Source organism: Pogoniulus pusillus, chromosome 22, assembly GCF_015220805.1.
Source record: "Pogoniulus pusillus isolate bPogPus1 chromosome 22, bPogPus1.pri, whole genome shotgun sequence".
NCBI lineage: Eukaryota > Metazoa > Chordata > Aves > Piciformes > Lybiidae > Pogoniulus > Pogoniulus pusillus.
The window spans coordinates 15,157,558-15,177,395 of NC_087285.1; the positions used below are offsets into that span (position 1 = coordinate 15,157,558).

Consider the following 19,838-nt stretch of genomic DNA (forward strand, 5'->3'; position numbering starts at 1 on the left):
TTTGATTAGAAAAATTCTTTCAAGCCCATCCCAAGAGAAAGTCTCGTGTGATCTCTGTGGCAGCTGCTGATGTTGATGATTAATTTGGTTTTTCCAACTTGGCCCTATTTTCCACTGAGCTTTTTGGCACTGATCGTGCGTCAGCCCCCCTGATCATCTGGCAGCTCTCTGCTTCTGATGTTTTTGATGAGGTTTGTTGTTGTTATTTGCTTTTATGTCTTTACCAAATTGGTTTTCAAGGTGGTGGGTTTTTTTTTCTTTCTTCTTCCTTTTTCTTTTGCCTACTTTTTGTGGATTCCTTACTAGAGTTGGGGCTTTTATCATTTTTCTTGTTTTGACATGTAAGCTCCTTTTAGAGCTTTGATATATTTGTAACGGCTGTGGTGAGGGCAGCGCGGTGTCCGATCTCTGCAAAGCAAACCAGAACTTTCCAATGTCAAAATGATTCCTTCTGGTGCCTTAGGTAGCCAACATAATTAACAACTGTCAAGCAGTTCTTTAATTAAAATTTTAAGTCTCTCTTTTAGCCCCACCTCCCTTTTTTTTTTTCTTTAAAGAATTGATAAGGAACTAAGCAGTCTGTAATTATTTCACTCATCCTGCTTGTCTTGCATTAATGCTGCTGTTCCACTTCTGGCCTCTTGAGTCTTCCAAGGTTTAGTTGAACTGAACATAAGGCTGAAGATCTCTTTAATCGATGCTTATGTCCAAGTTCCTTGGGCTTTTCGATTTTAAAATGCTTATTCCTCTCACCTGGAGTACAGAAAAATGATCACAAGTGATTGGATTACCCTAGGCTAAGGCTTTTCTGTTCTTCAGCTGGTTCTGCTGATGATGCAGGAAAGTGCTTTAGGCATGGGGTTACTCTTCAGATGAAATCACAGTTTGCCCAACTCCTTCAGCTGGAAGCTGAGAGCAGGTAATGTTATCTCTTACCTCGTCAAATTCTATCTTTCTGATGAAGTTAACTTTGAAAGAGGTTACAGAGCCTTTCAGATCCAACCTCTGCTTGTTCATTTTCTCATCCCAGACCTAATGGCTTACTTATTTCTCCCAGCTGTATTTGTAGCTGTACTAGCAAGTCTTGAGAATGCAAAAGGAAATCAGTGAGGAGTGTGTGTGTGTGTGTGTGTTGAAAACTCTGGAAAAACTAGGTTGTAATTAAGAGAAAGCTCTAAAGACACTGGTAATTAATGCATAGAATTCTCTATAGGTACAGCATCCAGGTAGCTGAGTCCAGTCACAAGACACAGATTTTTCTAGCAGCCTTTACTGTTAGGTGACTCCACAAGCACTTCCCTGGACTTAGAGAAGGACTTGTGCAGTAGAAGACACTTAGGCTTGGATTAATGACCAGAGATTAAATTAATGTTTTCTTCCTTCTCAAGAGAATGTTTTATTTTCTGAAATGTGTAGAACTGTCCCCTGTCACTGTGTGATTGTGCATGATTATAATTGTTCTGGCTCAGGAACCCAAGATAGCACCATCCAGCTAAATCACATCTGTCACTTCCAAAACAAAGTTTCTGTAGGGTTTGTATTCTGTTGGTTTTGGTATAAAAAGCTCTCAGGGAGCAGCAGAAGGAATTACAGTGAGTTGTCCTTGAAGTCAGTAGTTGCTCAAAACTGTCAGCAGCTCAGGAGCCCCAGCATGACTTGGTGTGAGCTTGCTGCTGGATGCCTTCAGCACCTTAAACTTGTTACAGCCAACAAAGCCTTATGTGCTCCAAATGAACTCAGCAGCCCTGGAGCACAGTAGCCCCCCCGACTCTTGGGCAGGGGGAGAGCAGGGCAAAAGCACCGGAAAACATACAATTCAGTTGCTCTAAAATGTTGGTTTGCACTGCAGAGCTACAGCCCTGCCACATGGTGTCAAGTACAGGCTCATGTGTAGGCTGATTGCCTCGCAGAGTCCTTCCCATGCTTTGGCTCTCTGAGTATGTCAGGAAATGAGCCTGGTTTGCCATTCTGGATCAGGGTACAAAGAAATTGCTCTCTCTCTCTTTCTTTATGTTTGTTTGCAGACAGGCCATGCCTGGGTGTGGTGGGAGTCTGAGATGGAGTCTCCCAGTGAGTCAGAGAACAGTGACTTCCAGTCTCTTCTCAGCTGGGATTCAAGTTTGGATCTGGATGTGTGGAGCTGGAGAAATACTGAAGAGGTGGCCATGGGAAAGCTAGAGGAGAGCAGCCGAGAGGCAGATTATGAGCTGGAGCAAACTGAGACTCTCTGGGAGGATGCCAGTGAAGACTACCAAAAGGCAGAGAGGCCACGCGAAGATGACAGTCTTCTCCAGTTCTTCTCAAAGGTTTGGATGACAAAAAAATGAACAGTATAGTTCAGGCCCTGGGTAGACATTAGGGTTTGCAGGGCCTCCACCATCCCCACGCACAAAAACAGACTGTGGGAGGAGCAGATGCCTTCAGCTCGCTTGCTCCGTGTCCCAAGCCTAGCCCTTCCTCCCATTTAAAGCTGATACCACAGCCAGGCAGCTGCTCTGCCAAAACACAGCTCCCCCTAAAGCACAGAAATGTCAACCAACCAACACTAATAATAACACATGGCTTCATCAGAAGATTTTGCAAAGATTCCTAAAAATGGAAAGGTATTTATGAGCAAAAGCAAAAATAGCATCTGTGCTGCTTATTTCTTCATACTTTTGCCTTCATGATTTGAAGCAGTAAGTGTCTGTGTTGCAGGTAACCCAGATGATGGAACCTCTCCACATTAGCAGCACAGAGTCATCACAGACTGAGTGGGATTGTTGTGACTCTGGGAAGCAGGGTGATGGGGAAGATGTGAAATGCGAGGAAAAGACCAGAGGAACAGCAGTCTTGAGAACAGAGGAAAGTCAGCTACACATCCTGGTAGAAGATGAGAAAGAATGCTTCCTGGGAAGAGAGGTAAGGGGGAGATGGTCCTAAGAGAGCCTCTGGTCCCGGATGACAGACAAGCGACAGCAAGGGGAATCCACTCTAGAAAGAGATGGAATAGTCCTAAGTTCTGAGTATGGAGACAGGGACACAGAAATACATCAAGGAGAGCAATACAAAAGAAATGTGTGAGTGGAAGGATTTTTTTTTTCTGTATGGATATGTATCTATATGTAGGCAGCATGTTTCAGGTCAGACCTTCAGAAGTGAGTTGAAGGAATTGCTCCTTGGCAGTGTAGAGGTGACTTATGAGAGCCAGCAGTCTGCTTTTGGGTGTAAGGCAAGACTGGAGTACTTGCCTTGTTCTAATTGTTGTGTTTTGCACCTTGGCTGGTTTCACGCCTGTGTGGCTGTGACAGAAATAACCATCTGCCCTCGAAGACTGGGAGCAGGCCACTGTCTAGCTGTGGTTTGCATCAATCCTGTGTCTAGGGTGGCAGTAGGACAAGTAACAAAGCAGTGGAAGAACAGTGCCATTTTTCCACCCTCGCATTTGTTCCCTTGCAAACTTAGAAACTGCAGGCAGAAATAACTTCCAAGGTTCTCACATTTCACCTGTGCAGCCAGGATGGCTGGTGTTATTCCCAGCAGTTCTCTTGGTCATTGTTATTCCCAGCAGTTTCCTCACAGTTCTCCCAGTGCTAAAATGCAAAAATAGTACAGTGTCAAGTTTCTTCTTGAGGAGACTGCTACAGACTTCAGATCTGTGGAAGATTCTCAGGTGCCCCTGCACACAATCCCATTTCTGGACTCCAAAAAGCCTCTCTCCCTGCACCTGTCACTCTACATTTTTTTGGCAAGCACTACAACAACAGCAACACTCTCCATCCTGGATGAGTCTATCATATTCCCATGGGAGTTTGTGAGGAAACAGCCTTGTTGCACTCTGTGGGATCCTGTCATCTTTGTCTTGAACTTTAACAAGCCTGAAGCAGTCTTACCTCACTTCCTGACTGCATTCTCTACATCCATGACTCTTCCCAGAAAAGCAGACACAACACTGGGCACCAATCAGCTCTACCATATTTGCATTAGCCAGAATTATGATCCAAGAGATCAGACACAGCTGTTACTGGAATGCTGGGCAGTACAGTGAAGGTCTAAATAAGGTTATATACATCATTCTCCAGAATAACAGAGAGAGATAGCTCTGAACTGAGACCGGGTGCAGTAAGAGGAAGTGCTGCAGGCTGTCTTGTAGATAAAGGATTTAGTTGATAGGCTGCTATCTTAGCCGTATCTCCTCTTTCCTCTGTTCTGCAGGACAAGACTCATGAGGCATCTGGAGGACAACCTTTAGGTGAGCTGCATCCACAGGAGATGAGTAATCAGGCACAGGATGAAGATGATAGTGATAGCACCTCTGCAGCCCTCACACTGGACTCCACAAGTCCTGTTGACTTGCAGCAGTAAGTAGTTTGTTCTGCTCTCTTGCAGACACAGCAGAACAGAGTTGTTTCCCTTGTCTCACATAACAAGTGTGTTGCACAGATCATCTCCAGGAAGGTGAGACAGCTAAGGAGAACAAGAGGGAAGGAGGTAACTCGTGCTGTGTTTGTGGATCTGCCAGCGTTTCTGGGCATTTAAGTGAGATGATGAAGTGAAAAGAGTAAAGATTAAATAAGAGATAAAATGGAAAGTGCATATTTCCTCAAGGAAGATAGGCCTTGTGTGAGCTGGGCATCACACTTTGTCAGGCAATGTCCACTCCAGCTCCTGAGAGAGACATTCCCAACCCCTTTAAGCAGGTGAAGGCATATCAGCCAGATGCAGGCACTGCCGCATGTGTGACCACCTGGGCTGCCTTTCAAATCAAACTGAATAAAGCCCACCTCAAATCTTCAGTGTAGCATGAGCTTTTCCATCCGACTTGATCTTGCCCTTTAGAGCTGCTCAGCTCTTTTTGCTGGCTATCACTCTGCGTCTTTGTGCATCCTGGATGTTTAGTTGTACATTCAGAAACAGAACACTTCAACCCTGAGAGACTTTGCCTGACTACAGCAAAGGATCTCTGCATTTCACCCACCTGGATATGGTGTGTGCCAGCAGAATTGCCACCTCTTAGTCTCAAGTGTGATGATCCAGCAATATATTCCCTCCACAGGGTGCAGCTGAGCTGGGATAACCCACTGCAGCATTTTGTTTTCAAAAGAACTCTCCTGTCCACCTGGAAGGTGATAGCCAGCCACAGGTATGTGGGGGCAAAGGGTTGGATTGACATGGCTCCTGTACATGTTGCCCTGAGTTCCAGCTCCTCTGTCACCAGGCTTTGTACACCCCTCCACAACAGCCACCACAGGTTGGCTCATGTCTCCATGGCTTCACTTCTAGCTGTCCTCACAGCTAAAACAGTTGGGTGCTGCAAAGCTGGAGAGAAAGAACACCATGTATTTATTTCCTCTGCTCAATGTGGCAGAGACCAAATGTTGCTTCCTACACAGCTGGCACAGCCAGCTTCAGCAAGGGGCTCACCATTCTCCTATGCCAAGTTGTGCCAGCCACTGGATACTGGCTGCTGCTAACCATCTCTGGCCCTTGCAGCAAGTGTGGAAAGGCAGGCACTGGACCCTGTTGTGATGTGGCCTTTGGTGGAGAGGTGGACAGAGGTCACACTTTGTGCTTGTCTCTCTAGATGCAGTGGCCCATTCCTAAAAGCAGTGTCAGAGAAACAAGCCCCTGGATACAAGGATGTGGTGAAGAGGTGAGTTTATAGACTAAGTGCTTGCTAGTTGATTTCTTTCTGTTTTTTTTTCTGTCTTCTCTGGTTTCCAGAGGGCCAGTGGGAGAGTTTCCTTTTATTGTGGATGATTAGAACCTGGAAGCCTGCACTGGCCCTGGATCTGATGGAGTTGTGCCTGCCCTTTGCTAGTGTTGTGTGGCTAGCTTACTCCAGGCACATGGGATTCAAATGCTGCAGCTCAGCAGTCTCTCCTCCCTACACTGGAAGTGTGCACCTCCATCACATCGTCCACTTCTCCTCATCCACGACTTGCTCCCCAGATGTTTTGTTCTCAGCAGAAAAGTGGGTCATAAGAATATTTCCCAGAGAGATTGAGGGCATTTTTTTCAGAGCTGAATCATACTCTATTCTGGTCACAGCTGTCGTCTCTGCAGCCATTCATTTTCTCATTCTGTCAAAATAAAGGAAGTAATATTTATTCTCCATCATGTTCTCCTTATCAGCACTGCTATTTTTGCTAGTGGCACCATTCAATTTTAAGGGGTTTTAATAGATACCTATTTTAGTAACTTTTCTTTCTCTACTAAGACCTGGACTGGCTTCATGGAGACTAATTGCTGGAATTGCTCTGCTTGCCTTCTCTGGAGCTTAACATTTGGAGGTGACTGCTAATGACCTGCCAAGTTGATTGGACAGCAAGTGTTGCATTGGCTAAATTTGCCTGACTGAGTTAGAAGAAAAACATTTCTCACTCCTCCTCTTAGTCCTGAGCAATAAAATTAATTGAAAATAGCTCTGCTTTCAGGGCCATACTGAAAAGAAAAAGCACACTCCTGCAGAGCGTGGAGAATGGCTGGCCCTGGGTTGCAACTTAATTTTCCTTCTCTCTTTTGTAGGCCTATGGATTTAACCAGCATAAAGAGAAGACTGTCAAAGGGACACATTCAGTCCATGGTCCAGTTCCAGCGTGACCTCATGCTCGTGTTCCAGAACGCTGTGATGTACAACAGCTTCAACCACCACGTGCACCGCATGGCCAAGGAGATGCAGCGAGAGGTCTTGGAGCAGCTGCAGATGTTGTCTGAAGCCCTCCTCTGCCCAAGGGATAGGCTGTGGTGGGAGAGGAGGTAACAAGCCATGTCTGAGGCCTATTGCTTTTGGAGCAGTGTTGTCTCCCTGGCTCAGGCTTACTGAGACTCAGAGGATGTGCTGACATTGCAGCTGTAATTTTCAGCAGACCTATTATCCCACAGCCACACCACCTGCCAGGTTGATGAGATAAGGATCAAAGTGGCTTCTAGAAGGGGCAGTAAAAGGAAAACCTTATTTCTTCCTTGGGGAAAAGGAGCACCACAATCCTGCAGTGAGAAAAGGTTCTGTGGGACAAACTGAATGACACAAGAATCAGTTGGGGCCAATCAGGGCCCAGCCCTGTGAAGGTGGCCGGCCGAACACCTAGGGTGTTGCAGGAGAGCTCTGCTGTTTGCTCCCTCTCCCTGTATCTTTGCAGTGTTGTTCTCTTCAGGTTCGGTTTGGGTTGAGCGTTATCCCCGCCCCCCGTGTCGGCAGCGCAGCCCTGCGGTGCTTCGGGCTGCACCTGTAGACTACACCTCAGTAAAGGCCCGTGTTGAAAGCCTGCCCACGCGTGTTTGAGGGCCCGCGGGTGGGGTGGGGGGCAGCGGCAATGGGGGACGCGGCTGAAGGGGGCCGGCGGCTGAAAGGAGCGGGCGGCTGAAAGGAGCGGGCGGCTGAAAGGAGCGGGCGGCTGAAGGGGGCCCGCGGCTGAAAGGAGCGGGCGGCTGAAAGGAGCGGGCGGCTGAAGGGGGCCGGCGGCTGAAAGGAGCGGGCGGCTGAAAGGAGCGGGCGGCTGAAGGGGGCCGGTGGCTGAAGGGGGCCGGCGGCTGAAAGGAGCGGGCGGCTGAAGGGGGCCGGTGGCTGAAGGGGGCCGGCGGCTGAAAGGAGCGGGCGGCTGAAGGGGGCCGGTGGCTGAAGGGGGCCGGCGGCTGAAAGGAGCGGGCGGCTGAAGGGGGCCGGTGGCTGAAGGGGGCCGGCGGCGAGCCCCGGGCCCGCAGGGACTGAGGGGAGAAGGTGCGGGTCGCCATTGGCCAGCCTGGTGGGCGGGTAACGGCAAGGGGCGTTGCTGATTGGCTGGCACAAAGCTTTCAGCTGTCCGTCTTGTCTCCCGGGCCGCGTGTGCTCCGGAAGTGGAAGGGCCGGGTTGGGGCGGTGAGGCTATGGCGCGGGAGAAGGAGCAGGAGCCGGCGGCTGATGCCGAGGGAACTCCCGAGCGCTCCTACCGGGAGCAGCTCGACTACTTGAACCCCATCGCTCAGCCGCTCGCCTCCCGCAAGTTGACGCGCAGGCTGTACAAGTGCATCAGGAAAGGTCTGGCTAACACCGAGGCCGGGACTTGGTGGGGCCCGGCGGTACGGGGCCGTGGCGGCGCAGCCCCTCACGGTGTGCTTCTCTTGCAGCGGCCAAGCACAAACAGATCCGCCGCGGCGTGAAGGAGGTCCAGAAGTTCATCAACAAAGGCGAGAAGGGGTAAGCGTTGCCCTGGCTCCGCCAACACGGCACGGCACGGCACAGCCGGTGCGGCCTCTGACACGGGCTTTCCTCTGCAGGATCATGGTGCTGGCCGGCGATACGCAGCCCATCGATGTATACTGCCACATCCCTATCATGTGCGAGGACAGGAGCATCCCCTACGCGTATGTCCCTTCCAAATCGGTAAGAGGTTCGAGATGTGCAGCCAGGAGGAACCAGCCATGGCAAAAAGGAACACAGTGGGCAGCACCCGGCGCTGGCCGTGTTCCCGAGGAAGTGCCAATCTGGTGCCTTATTTAGGCACTCGGTGCTTGTTCATGACTAGGAGATAAGAGGAACACATGTCCGTGGCACAGATGTAGAGTTTCACTGTGGGATTACAGAATCGTTTGCCCTGGTCCCTGCAGCTGCTGGGTACTAGAACAGAGCCAGAATGCGTTTCCCTCCCGTTAGTTGTGAGCTGGGACCTGGCTGCTTGCGGAAATGAGATGCTGGCCAAGGTGTGGTTTTGGGATGGGACGTGCTCCCCTTTGTAGACTGGAGCATGAGGAGGTGGAGTTTGGTGTCCTTCGGGCATTACCGCAGTGCAGGCAGCTCTGCAGTCTCTGGCTCGACTCCCCACCCGGAGGAAGGAGTATGGTGTGTGAGGCAGGCACCAGCCACTTGTGCCAGAGCAGTGCTGTGCTTCTGGAAATGAGCAGGGGAAACACTTCTTAAATCCAAGCATGAGTCTGGAGGGCTTGAGCTTAAGGGGATGGTAGAGACAAACTTCCCTGTGTAAACAATGAGTATGAAGTGTGTTGGACAGATAAAATCATAGAACCATAGAATCATGGTTTAGATTAAAAGTGACCTTAAAGATCATCTAGTTCCAACCCCCTGCCATAGGCAGGGACACCTCCCACTAGAACAGGTTGCTCAAGGCCTCATCTAACCTAGTCTTGAACACCTTCAAGGAGGAAGCATCCACAGCCTTCCTGGGCAACCTGTTCCAGTGTTTCACCACCCGCACTGTAAAGAACTTCTTCCTAACATCTAGTTTAAATCTCCCCTCTGCCAATTTAAATCCGTTATCTGTAGGGTATCCTGTATCTCAAAGGGGCCTACAGGAAGGCTGGGGAGGGACGATTTACAAGGTCTTGTAATGACAGAATGAGAGGTAGTGCATTTTAACTGCCCAGGTCCCTTTGGACGGCATCCCTTCCACAGTTGACTGTGCCACGCAGCTTGGTGTCATCTGCAAACTTGCTGAGAGTGCACTCGATTCCTCTGTCCATATCACCGACAAAGATGTTAAACAGCACTGCTCCCAGTACTGACGTCTGAGGGATGCCGCTTGTCACAGTGCTGTCCTCTGAGAGGGAACATAGTATCCCCTAACCTTCATCTCAGCCTTGCGCTGTTCCTGCAGGACCTGGGAGCCGCAGCTGGCTCGAAGCGCCCGACATGCGTTATCATGATCAAGCCCCATGAGGAGTACCAGGAGGCCTATGATGAGTGCTTGGAGGAGGTGGCAGCCCTACCCCTGCCGCTGTGAAGACCTGGGGATGGACAATGGCAGGTCCCTGCTGCGCGTTGGTGAGGACGCTGCTGAGGGCAAAGACTGGGAGGGGGTGAACACTAAAGCTGAATAAAGGTGTTTGTGAGATGTTTGTAACCTGTGATCCCGGCAATCTACTGCGGAGCGGCTGTCTGGTGGGCAAAGCCTGTTTGGGCTCCCCCGTGCCGCTAGGGGGCAGCCGTACTCCCTACCTGTGCGTATTCCCGCGGAGCGGGGTAGGTGTATGGCCAGGCGTCGTTGATCCGGGGCGAACCATTCCGCGGCGGAAGAGGGGTGGGCTGGCTCCTCGTCGGAGTGGTCTGGACGGGTTCGGCGAAACGGTGAGGCCTACCCGGAGGCAGCGCCCGAGCAGCTCGCCCCCGCGGGGCCCGGCCGGTTGCACAGGCTTCGGCCCTGTTGTGACTCATCCCGCTTCAATGCCCCAACTGGTTGTACTGCCAGCACCTGCCTGCTGCCCGCCCCGAAGCGGCGGCTGCCCCGCAGCCCGAGCGGGCTCCGATGCTGGGAGGTGAGGGGGAAGTGGCCCGGGGCCCAGGCCAGCCCGCACGGCTCTTGTGTGCCTGAGAACCGATGGCACCCACAGTCGCGCTGAAGAAAAGCAAAGGCAGAAGCCACAGCAATGAAATTGGAGTTTATTGCAGGAAAGGCAAAGGAGAGCTGGGCCAAGCCCAACCTTCACACGGCTCCACTATTTCAGGCAAGGAGCATGGTCCCTTCCAGTGCTTCTCGACTAAGTTTCCCCCAGCACTGGCCCAGCTCTTCAGCTACCTCTCACCCACCCAGGGAGGGGTGATGTGGGGCTACCCCCTCCTCTTCCCCATCCCTCCCCAAAGGTCTCCCAGTGCATCAAAGCACCAGGTTCTCATCCCTTCTTGCACAAGGCACTCACTCAAGAAGTTCAAGGGTTCTGTACTGGAAGGCTGCAGAGCAGCCCTTACACTTAGCGACATGTAAAGCCCCAAAAGCTTCTGGAACAGCTGCTCCCACCTCCCAGCAGTACCAGCACATAGCAGGCTTTCCTCCTCTACTTTCCCAGTGACACCAACACTGACCAGTACAGGCCCAGGGAATCACCATCTCCCTGCTTCTATTATCCTGCTGATAGGGCAACTGCTGTGAGCAGCAGCTGGAACCCCCACAGCAAGGGAGCAGGGCTGGGGATAGGGCTCAAGCCTCTCCTTACAGGACATTAAGTTATAGGATGGTAGGGAATAGGTGGCAGAGGAGGGACAGAGAATGTCTCACAGGGTGCTTAGTTTCTGCTCACACAGCAGAAGGAATCGCAGGGCAAATGCTCCTGGAGTCAGAGCACGGGGCACATGCAAGACCCCCACCCTGGCACAGATGACCCCCACCCTCTTCTCTAGAGATACCCCCTGAAGGGTGTGAAGCACTGCAAAAAGGAGAAGCTCCCTTGTCGCAATCAGTCCTACTCGGGGCAGCACTGAGCAGCCAGTTCTTGTGCAGACCCTGAGATCGTTCTGTTGCAGCAGCAAGAGACCGTCCCCCTTCACAGTTCTGCTGGCATCCCACCACTCAGATCTTTGAAGACTCCACCCGCTCAATCCATGGTGAGTCGGCCCCGACGTCCCGGGGCTCCGACCGCAGCTGCCGCAGCTCCCGCTCCAGTGCCTGGCTCCGGTGGTACATCTCCATGTAGCTGGCCTGCAGCTCCCGCTGGTACCGCAGTACCTTCTCCTTCTCCTCCTGCCAGGTTTTCCTCTCCAGCTCAAAGTTCACAGCCTGCAGCTGGCCCTGGCGCCGCTCCCGCAGCAGCTCTGCCCACAGCCACTCCACCTGCCGCTCCAGGGGCTCCGCTGTGTCGCTGTGAAGGCCCCGGCATTTGGAGTCATCAGTTTCGCAGCCAGGGAAGTCCTGGCATGCTGGCATGGGGTCATCACTCAGCGGCAGTGAGGTGCCAGGTTCCGGGGGACTCTGAAAGGAGTCTGCTAGTTGTGCCAGCTGGGTATCCCTGGCCTGGACCTCCGCCTTGGCCTCACGCAGCTGTGTCTTCAGGCTGAAGATTTCGCTAAGCTTCTGAGCCATCTCCTCCTGGGTGTCTCGCAGCTGCTGCTTCAGCAGGGAAATCTCTGCTGCCTTCTGGCACACCTGCAAGGCATGGGTGAGTGGTAAGGAAGGGCTAGGGGAGCAGGACCCCAGGGGTGGTAGCACCCCAAATTGTCACCAGAGCATCCCTGGGAGATGAAGAGCTCACCTAGGTGAGCATCTGGCTCACTCTCCACATCCTGTGGCCACAAGTGACACAAGAGCAGGGAGCCACTGCCCCCATCCTGGCTGCAGAGTCAGGAGGGTAGCAACAGGGAGGAAAGGAAGAGAACGCACCTCCCACTTGGTTTCCTCCAGCTTGGGGCTGACACGCTCACCCTGGGACTGTCGGAGTTTGGACTCCTCACACTGGCACTGCTGCATGTTCAGCTCCTCCTGCAGCCGCTTCTTCTCCTGCTGTGCCTTGTAGAGCTGCAGCTGCAGTGCCCGCTGCCCACGCTGTGCCTGCTGGGTCACCTGTTGCAGCCGGGCCATGTACATCTGCTTCAGATCCTCCAGTTCATCCAGCCACAGTCGCTGCTTGTCCTCAAACACCTGTCAGCACAGGTGGGACACTGATGAGGGTCTGTGACCTGCCCCTGTGCAGGACAGCCCCAGGGAGGAATCCCAGCTGAGTCTTCCCACACTTGGACATTCCCAGCCTTGTAACCCCAATGGCAGGACATCAGCTCCTTCACTGATCCTTACACCCAGGCACCACTGCCTTACACCCCTGCCCAGAGCATTAGCCCCACAGCTCACCTGCGTGAAGGGGTCTTCAGTCTCACTAAGGCTCCTCTTGAGCTGCCGCAGCTCTCCTCCTGTTTCCTGCAGCCGATCCTCCAGCTGCTTCACCGCATTCTCCAGTGAGTAAGTGAACTCATAGGGTGGTGGGGGCTCCCCGGGGCTCTGCAGCCGGCTCAGTGTGGCCATGCTTTTGCAGGACAAGGGCACTTTCTCAGGGGCCAAGGGGTCCTTGGGGCTCCGGGAAGCCCTATCCAAGGAGCCCCCAATATGGTTAATGTGGCCCATGGAAGCACTGAACTGGCTCTGGGCAGGCTTGAGGCGGGAGCCATAGGAAGGGAAGCTCTGGATGGAATTGTGGCTAGAGTCAGAGGCCTCATCAAGGCTGATGGCATGGAGCAGATGGGTGCGGAGTGGACCATGCTGCGAGGCTGCCGTGCTGCTCTGTGACAGCAGCGTGTGCAGACTCCCGTTGCTCTTGGATAGCTTCTGCCCTTTGGACGAGGACAGGCCCTGCATGGAGACTAGTCCCTTTCCAGCCACCGCCTTGAATGCCGAGGGCCTGATACGGCACTGAAAAACAAGAGGGAGGTCAGGATGAGCCCAGTAGTCCCCACCAGCACACGCAGGTGCCAGGAACCAGGGAGAACCCACTTGCTCACAGCCCCATATCCATGAGCATCCTGAAATCCCCATATCCCATTCAGAGCATGCTTCATCTGCTCCAGCTCCCTCCGCTTGCAAAGCAGGATGTATTTCAGTGTCCCTCTGGCATGGCACCTACAGCCACAGCCTCACCTTGTCAAAGCGGCCCCTCTCGGGCAGGGAGCTCTTGCTGAAGTCAGCCCCACGGTGATGGTCACGGGAGCAGCGCTCAGGGGACCGGTTCTCACGGTCGCTCTCGTAGTCCCGCTTGTAGCAGGCACTCGACGTCTGGTGCTTCCGCTCTGTCCGCATCTCCTTCTTGGGCCCATGCAGGTAGCCGAAGAGCTCCCGCTGGCTCGGCCCCTTCCGCAGCAAGCCATCGGGCTGTCGAAACCCCCGTGAGCCCCCTAGCTGGGCCCGCAGCTCCAGGGGGGACAGATCCTGCTTCTCCACCAGGCTGCCCACGCTGCCCATGCTGCCGACAACAGGCTCTGAGGAGAGGTAGGTACTGAGGACACGGGTGTCAGGCTCACAGGTCACAGGGCCCTGTGCTGCTGCCATGGAGAATTAGAGAAAAGCCCGGTACCAGCACTGCCAAAGGAGAGACAAAGTCAGCAACACTAGGCAGCCAAAATGCTGAGCTTCCCCACACCCTCTTTCCCGGCTGGTCTCAAGGACCTACAGGGCTCCTGGTGCTGGAAGTGACTCGCCAAGTCCTGCGTAGCTCCCCAGAGACCCAAGAGACAAGTGAGCAGGGTGCTGCCAAGTAACGAGCACTGGGCAAACCGCGGCGAGGCAGGGGCTCCCTGCTGCTGCCCCTGCCATGGCGGACTGCTTCCCTCCCACACCCAGCCCCACCTCCCGCCTGCGGCCGGGGCTGCCACCGAAACAGGCACCTGCCGCCCAGCCAGGCGGGCGAGTTCAGGAGCCGGCAGCACCTGCCCGGGCCTGACGCCAGCCCCGGCCCAGCGGCACCGAGCCACTCCGCTGGGAATCCACATCTTGGACAACCTAACCTCCCCAGAAAGACTCTGGGGATGCCCAGTCCCTGAGTACACAGGGGACTGGCACCTCTCCTGCCTAAGGAATCATAGAATCAGCCAGATTGGAAGAGACCTCCAAGATCATCCAGTCCAACCTAGCACCCAGCCCTGTCCAATCAACTAGGCCGTGGCACTGAGTGCCTCATCCAGTCTTCTGAACATCTCCAGGGACGGCGACCCCACCACCTGCCTGGGCAGCCCATTCCAATGGCAAACACAGCACAGGCTCCTACACCATGCAGGAGAAGTTCCCAAGCTCTCCCTATAGCCCTGCTCCACCTCGAGGCACTCCTACCACAACACTAGCGAGGGACAAGGCAGCCACAGACCAGATGCATGTGTGCGTGCAGGGGACCCTGTGGCCGGACATGGCGGGAAGGGGCAGGATGCGGCCACAACAATACAACTTCCTCTGCAGGTGGCCAGGGGACTGAGGACATCTTCGGCCTCAGATCCAGCTCCCGGGAAAGGGACAATAGCCCTCGCAGCTGGAGGGGATATGGCAAACACAACAGGGGCCAGGCAGAGCCCCTGCCATGGCTTCCAGCCTCGCCGAGGGCTCATGAGCCTGGTTACACCCAGGAAGCTGCCCTGGTTCTCAGCTCCACGCACCGGGTAAACAAACACCCCGCTTTTAATTGCTGCCACGCACAAACCTGTCTGACAGCTCCTGCCCTGCGCTGTCACCTCCCTCCTTGAGCCCAGCACCTGCTCCAGGCATCAGCACCCCACGAAACACAGCAGAGGTGGACCCACTGGGAAGGTCTGAGTTGTCCGTGGTGCCACCAGATATCCACAAGGCTGGGGGACACGGATGTCCCCATGGTGGGAAGCTCATAACATCCAACACCTGGCACCTGGGGCATCCACCGAGACCCGCAGTGGCTCCTCCCGACAGAGTCGGCCGAGGAAGTAGGTCAGGTTGTGGGAGGTTTGGGAAGCGCCGGGGGAACTCGAAGGTGTCCTGCCTGCGGCGGCAAGGGTGACACTCCCCAGGGCGGCAAAACACCGGTCCGGCCAGCCCGGCTCCTTCCCGGGAGGGCGGACCAGAACTGGTCCCAGCCGCAGTCGTGCCCCCGTCGAGCCCCGCCTGGCCAGGATACAGCCACAAATCCTTCCCCGACTCCAGGATTCCTATTCTCTCTCCGCTCCCGCGTCCCCTCAGCCTTCCCCCCTCCCAATGCCTCCACGCATTCCCCACCGAGCCCGGCCGGAATTTCCGGCACGGAGGAGGCGGAGGGGGAGGTCTGGCCCCGGGGGAGGTCTGGCCCCGGGTCGGGCCCGGTCGAGCGTGCTGAAGCCCGGGACAAAGCATCGCGCGGCGAGGAGCACCAGGGGAGAGGCGCTTCGAGGCAGCACACCAGGGTGGGGGCGCATCGGGACTCCCAGGGGTCCACATCGGAGCGCACCGAGAGGAGGCTCGGGATTCCCCGACGGGCGCACCGGGAGGCGCGAGGGGCGGCAGCCCGGGGCTCTCCGACAGGCGCAGCGCAGCGCACCGCAGGGTGACGCACCAGGGCTCCCCGGGGGGCCTACTTGAGCTCTTCGGAAGGCGCACGGAGGCTCAGTGCGAGGCGTACCGGGAGACGCAACGGGTATCCCCGGGAGGCACACCGGAGGGCAGCAGGCCCGTACTCACCATGCCGGCGGCGCTGCTACCCTGCTCAGCTCCTCTCCGCGCTGCTTCCCTCGCCGTGTTTGAACGCGCCCCTCGGTCGCGACCGCGCGGGCAACGGGCGGAGCCGGCACCGGCAAATCGCGGCGCGGGGGCGGGCGGCGGCGGCACGGTAGGGAGGGGAAGGGCGGGAGGGAGGAGGAAGAGAAAGGGGGCCGGGCAGGTCGTACCCACCGGTGGGGCGGGGCAGGACAGGGCGGTGCCCGGAGCGGGCGGGCTGGCTTGCGGGCTGCGCCGGGTAGCCCTTGTGCAAACCCGCAGGTGCGGGAGGTTCCCCGGCTGCAAACCTCTCGGCTGCAGCCGTCGGCCAAGTGCGGGTCAGAGCAGCCGGCGCGCCCTGGTCCGCCGTGGTAGGAGAGAAGCATTTTGTTCATCTTCGTCGGCTCCCTGCAGAGGGGAGAGGTCTGTGGGGACATTTGTTTAGTCTGCACCCTCCTCTTCCAGAGCTACTCCGTTTCCCCCGCTAACTACAGAACCTGTGGATAAGCAGGACGGGACAGGGTGACCTGTGCTGCACAGCTCAGCCTGCGAGCCATGCCACAGAGAATCCACTTAGGGCTACCACCTTCCAGTGAAACACAACATGCTTCATCCTTGTGAATCGGTCCTGGCCTGGAACTGGTTTTGTCACTTGCTACCCCTGCAGCATGCCAGGCTCTGGGAGCAGGTCACCTAGTGTCTCGGCCTCCACAGGCTGCAGGACACCTGCAGCAGCCCTGCTCCATCCCCACGGCAGCCTATGCTCAGTGCCCACCCCTCCCTGGGGAGGGATCGCACCTGCACCATCCCTAGACAGGGCTTGGGGATGCATACATCCGACATGCTCACACAACAGGGCCCCACTTGCTGCCAGATCCCCCACCACACACCAGAGTCCTCAAGCTGTGCTGCCAGTGCTCACCCACACACACACACTGTCCCCAGTCCCTGTTTGCCGGGCTCACATGCTCACATTATTCTCGGTGCAGTGCCAAGGCATGAAACTGCTCCCTGCATCCTCACTCTCCTTGCTCCCTGCAGCTCTTTTTCACTGCCAAGCTGCATAGCAAGCAGCAGCACACGTGGCCTTGAACAGGGGGTCCTGTGCAATGGTACTGTTCCCCATCCTGCTGGCATCTGCAATGCCCCAGCCCTCTTCCTGTAGCTCAGCTACAAACGGTGCACCCCTAGCAGCTAGAGGAGATAGGTATATGCCTGTAGTGGCAGGCAGTGTTAGTATCCTGCTGGGGCCTCAGCCTAGGCAAGTTTCAGTGATGCCAGGTTGACTTCAGTGGGTGCTAGTCACAGCAATACCCCTCTGGCCCATTTCCTGCTACCATCTCTGCACTGCAGGCTGTGCTGCCTTAAGCACATCTCTCTGGGATGACAGTTCACATAAGGCCCAAGGGCTCATCCCTGCCTGGGACACTTCAGTGGCCAGGGATGCCCCATTCCCTGGGCAGAGATGCTCTTGTCTCCAGTTAGTCCTTTCACAGCTCACTCTCTCCACTCTCCTCATCCCCTCAGTCCCCTCCACACATCACAACACTACAGCAATTTCATGTGGCCACCAACAAACTGCTCTGGAAACCACTGAGATTAAAACAACCCGCCAATAAAAAACAGCTCATTGCTGTGCCCGTAGCAGCCCCCGCACAGCCCCACTGACAGCAATTTGGGCCGCAGAAGGGGGGTCACAGAGGAGCTGGGACTCCACAGGCTCTCACTGCCTTCGAGTATTCTAAGCCACTCCTCAGGGCTGATGACAATATGGGAACACTGTGAGTCCTCTGGCTCAATCTGCAGGGCTCCCAGGACAGCAGGCAGGGTGTTATCCATCTGCAGAAAGGCAAGGGGGAAAAAACCTCATTGCCTCCTGCTGGGCCATTGCTAATAACAAAGTGCGCGGGGGAGGAATGGAGCCGAGCGACCTCAGAGTCACATTCAGGGCTATAAAAGGAAGCCGGGTCTCCAGCACAGCACCTCTTCCACAAAAGCAACCAGAGGATGAGGGGGCTGCGAGTGGAGCTGAGAAATAGCTGCCAGGCAGCGGGAGAGAAGCCTTTAGTGCTAAGGAAAGCGCGAGGTGCACATATGCTCTCTGTTTCTGCACATCTAAGTCTTCGTGAAACCTGCCTGAAACTGTGTCATCTATTTTGAACAGCATAAATACTTTGATCTGCCTCTGCCAGCCCTGGATGTGGTTCAGGCTCCAGTAAGTGGCTGGCATACAGGTGGCCAATACAAAAATCTGCGCGATGGAGAGACAGGAAGCTGCTGGGCCTTGTTTCAGGAACACCTCTAGAGCAGTGCACCGTGTCCATACCCATCTGCAATCTTCGTGACAGATACTAGTGCTGCTTTGAGGCCATCGAGCTGGAGAGGCTGTTGGGAGCTCCTGGCCAGTGCATCCCCACATTGCCCTGGGGCAAGGACAGGCTTTGATCTGGGGACAATGACATGCTGTGCCTGCCTGTGCTTTAGATGATGCAAACAGAGCAGCACGGCCTGAGCCTCACGGCCCTGCACTGTCATCTCGAAGGCAGCCCCCCTTGCACTGCAAAGCTCCAGACTCCTTACCCAGCCTCTGAGCAGCATGGATAGCGGATGGCACCAGATCTCTCCAGACACCCCATCCTGCTGCCCCTACACAGCACACAACCCCCACACTTGGCTGTGACGATTGTCTCCCTCATCTTGGTGTTCCTTCACAGAGATGCCGCATCCCTGGGGCTGCTTCTCTTCCCAGTATGGCAACAACTTCTGTCTGGGGACATCTGCAGGCACCCATCAAAGCCATCACTGCAGGAACTGACAGGCACGGGGCACGACAGGAGGCCAGGAAATGTGGATGGCATGGTGCCAGCACTGATGAGGCCAAATGGAGGGTTACTGGCTGCTAGGCTGGGTCTGCCCATCATGAGGAGGCAGCAGGACCCAAAACACGTGCCAAGACCCCCCACATGGCACCTTCTGTGAGCCAGCCCAAACACCTTCTCTCCTGGAGCAGCAAAGCATCATTTCACCCAGCAGCTCAAGGTGGCCAGGCCACTCCTGATGGAAAGCTCAGCCCTGGCAGGCATCTTCCTCGACATGGACATTTCTGCAACACCTCATCAGATCAGGGTGAGCTGTAGCATCCTAGAGGTCATGGCACCTGTTTGCTTCCAGCATGAGCAGGCACAGATCACCAGGCAGGAGCTGGGTCCTGAGTGGGGTGTGCATCCCCCCTGCCCAGCTCTTCACATGCCACTTCCCAGAAGAATGTGTTGGTATGGCTGATTTCTATCAAACAAAACCACCTGGCAGACCCCAGCACTTCCTAAGCTACATAGGATATTCTCAGCTTCCCCATCTCCCGAGTTCAGCACTGCAGACCACCCAGGCACATTCCCAGCAGCCACAGGACATTTGCTCCCTCTTCCTCTTTGTGTCTCCTGTCCTAAGGGCACTTTCCTGGCACACAGCGTCATTGCTTCCGCTGTCTCTCACAGGCTGCTCTCGCTCTGACAGTAGCAAGCTCCCAGGTCACTGCATAGGCTGGACTCCCAGGGACTCAGAGCTTGAAGGGTGCACCTACTGCTCACCTCCTGCTCATCAGCTCTCCAAGGCTGACATCTTTGTGTGGGCACATTCACTGACCCAGACAAGACATATTCACAGTGGGGGGCTTGAACCCACAGAAGAGCCCTCTCAGGCCCTGACAGCAGAGAGGGACCAGCACTAAAATACTGTCAGCAACTAAACACTCCCCTTACGCTGCTGGAATGAGCAGCCCAGATCTCTGTCCTGCCACAACATGAGAGAAACCAGCATGGTGGCAGGGTAGGGCTAGGCAGCTTGAAGCAAGTGGGCAAGACCTGCAGTCTGAGCCCACTACAGCTTTGTCTCTCCCTCAATCAATCCAAAGCCTCCAAGAGGAGCATCACAGCCCCTGCCTTGCCCAGGGAAGCACGTTCCACTCAACTCAGCTGGGTTAGAGGCAAC

The 19,838-nt window shown here is 55.1% G+C and overlaps 2 protein-coding genes across 3 annotated transcripts; one reads left to right on the plus strand and one right to left on the minus strand.

The window, feature by feature from the left end:
- The first annotated feature begins 7,799 nt into the window (after positions 1 to 7,799).
- Positions 7,800 to 9,815, plus strand: NHP2 (NHP2 ribonucleoprotein). 2 transcript variants are annotated; one of them, XM_064161855.1, is made up of 4 exons: positions 7,800 to 7,996; positions 8,086 to 8,155; positions 8,236 to 8,341; positions 9,551 to 9,815. In XM_064161855.1, the coding sequence occupies exons 1-4, from the start codon at positions 7,846 to 7,848 to the stop codon at positions 9,629 to 9,631; spliced, it is 408 nt and encodes a 135-aa protein (XP_064017925.1). In that variant the 5' UTR covers positions 7,800 to 7,845; the 3' UTR covers positions 9,632 to 9,815. The 2 variants fall into 2 exon arrangements, with proteins under 2 accessions (XP_064017925.1, XP_064017924.1); XM_064161854.1 differs by having other exon boundaries at positions 7,804 to 7,996; positions 9,570 to 9,815.
- A 520-nt stretch (positions 9,816 to 10,335) lies between these two features.
- N4BP3 (NEDD4 binding protein 3) lies at positions 10,336 to 18,891 on the minus strand. The gene is made up of 5 exons (XM_064161848.1): positions 15,837 to 18,891; positions 13,308 to 13,745; positions 12,528 to 13,082; positions 12,063 to 12,320; positions 10,336 to 11,828 (listed from the first exon to the last, which is right to left on the minus strand). The coding sequence occupies exons 2-5, from the start codon at positions 13,713 to 13,715 to the stop codon at positions 11,256 to 11,258; spliced, it is 1,794 nt and encodes a 597-aa protein (XP_064017918.1). The 5' UTR covers positions 13,716 to 13,745; positions 15,837 to 18,891; the 3' UTR covers positions 10,336 to 11,255.
- Between the last annotated feature and the right edge of the window lie 947 nt (positions 18,892 to 19,838).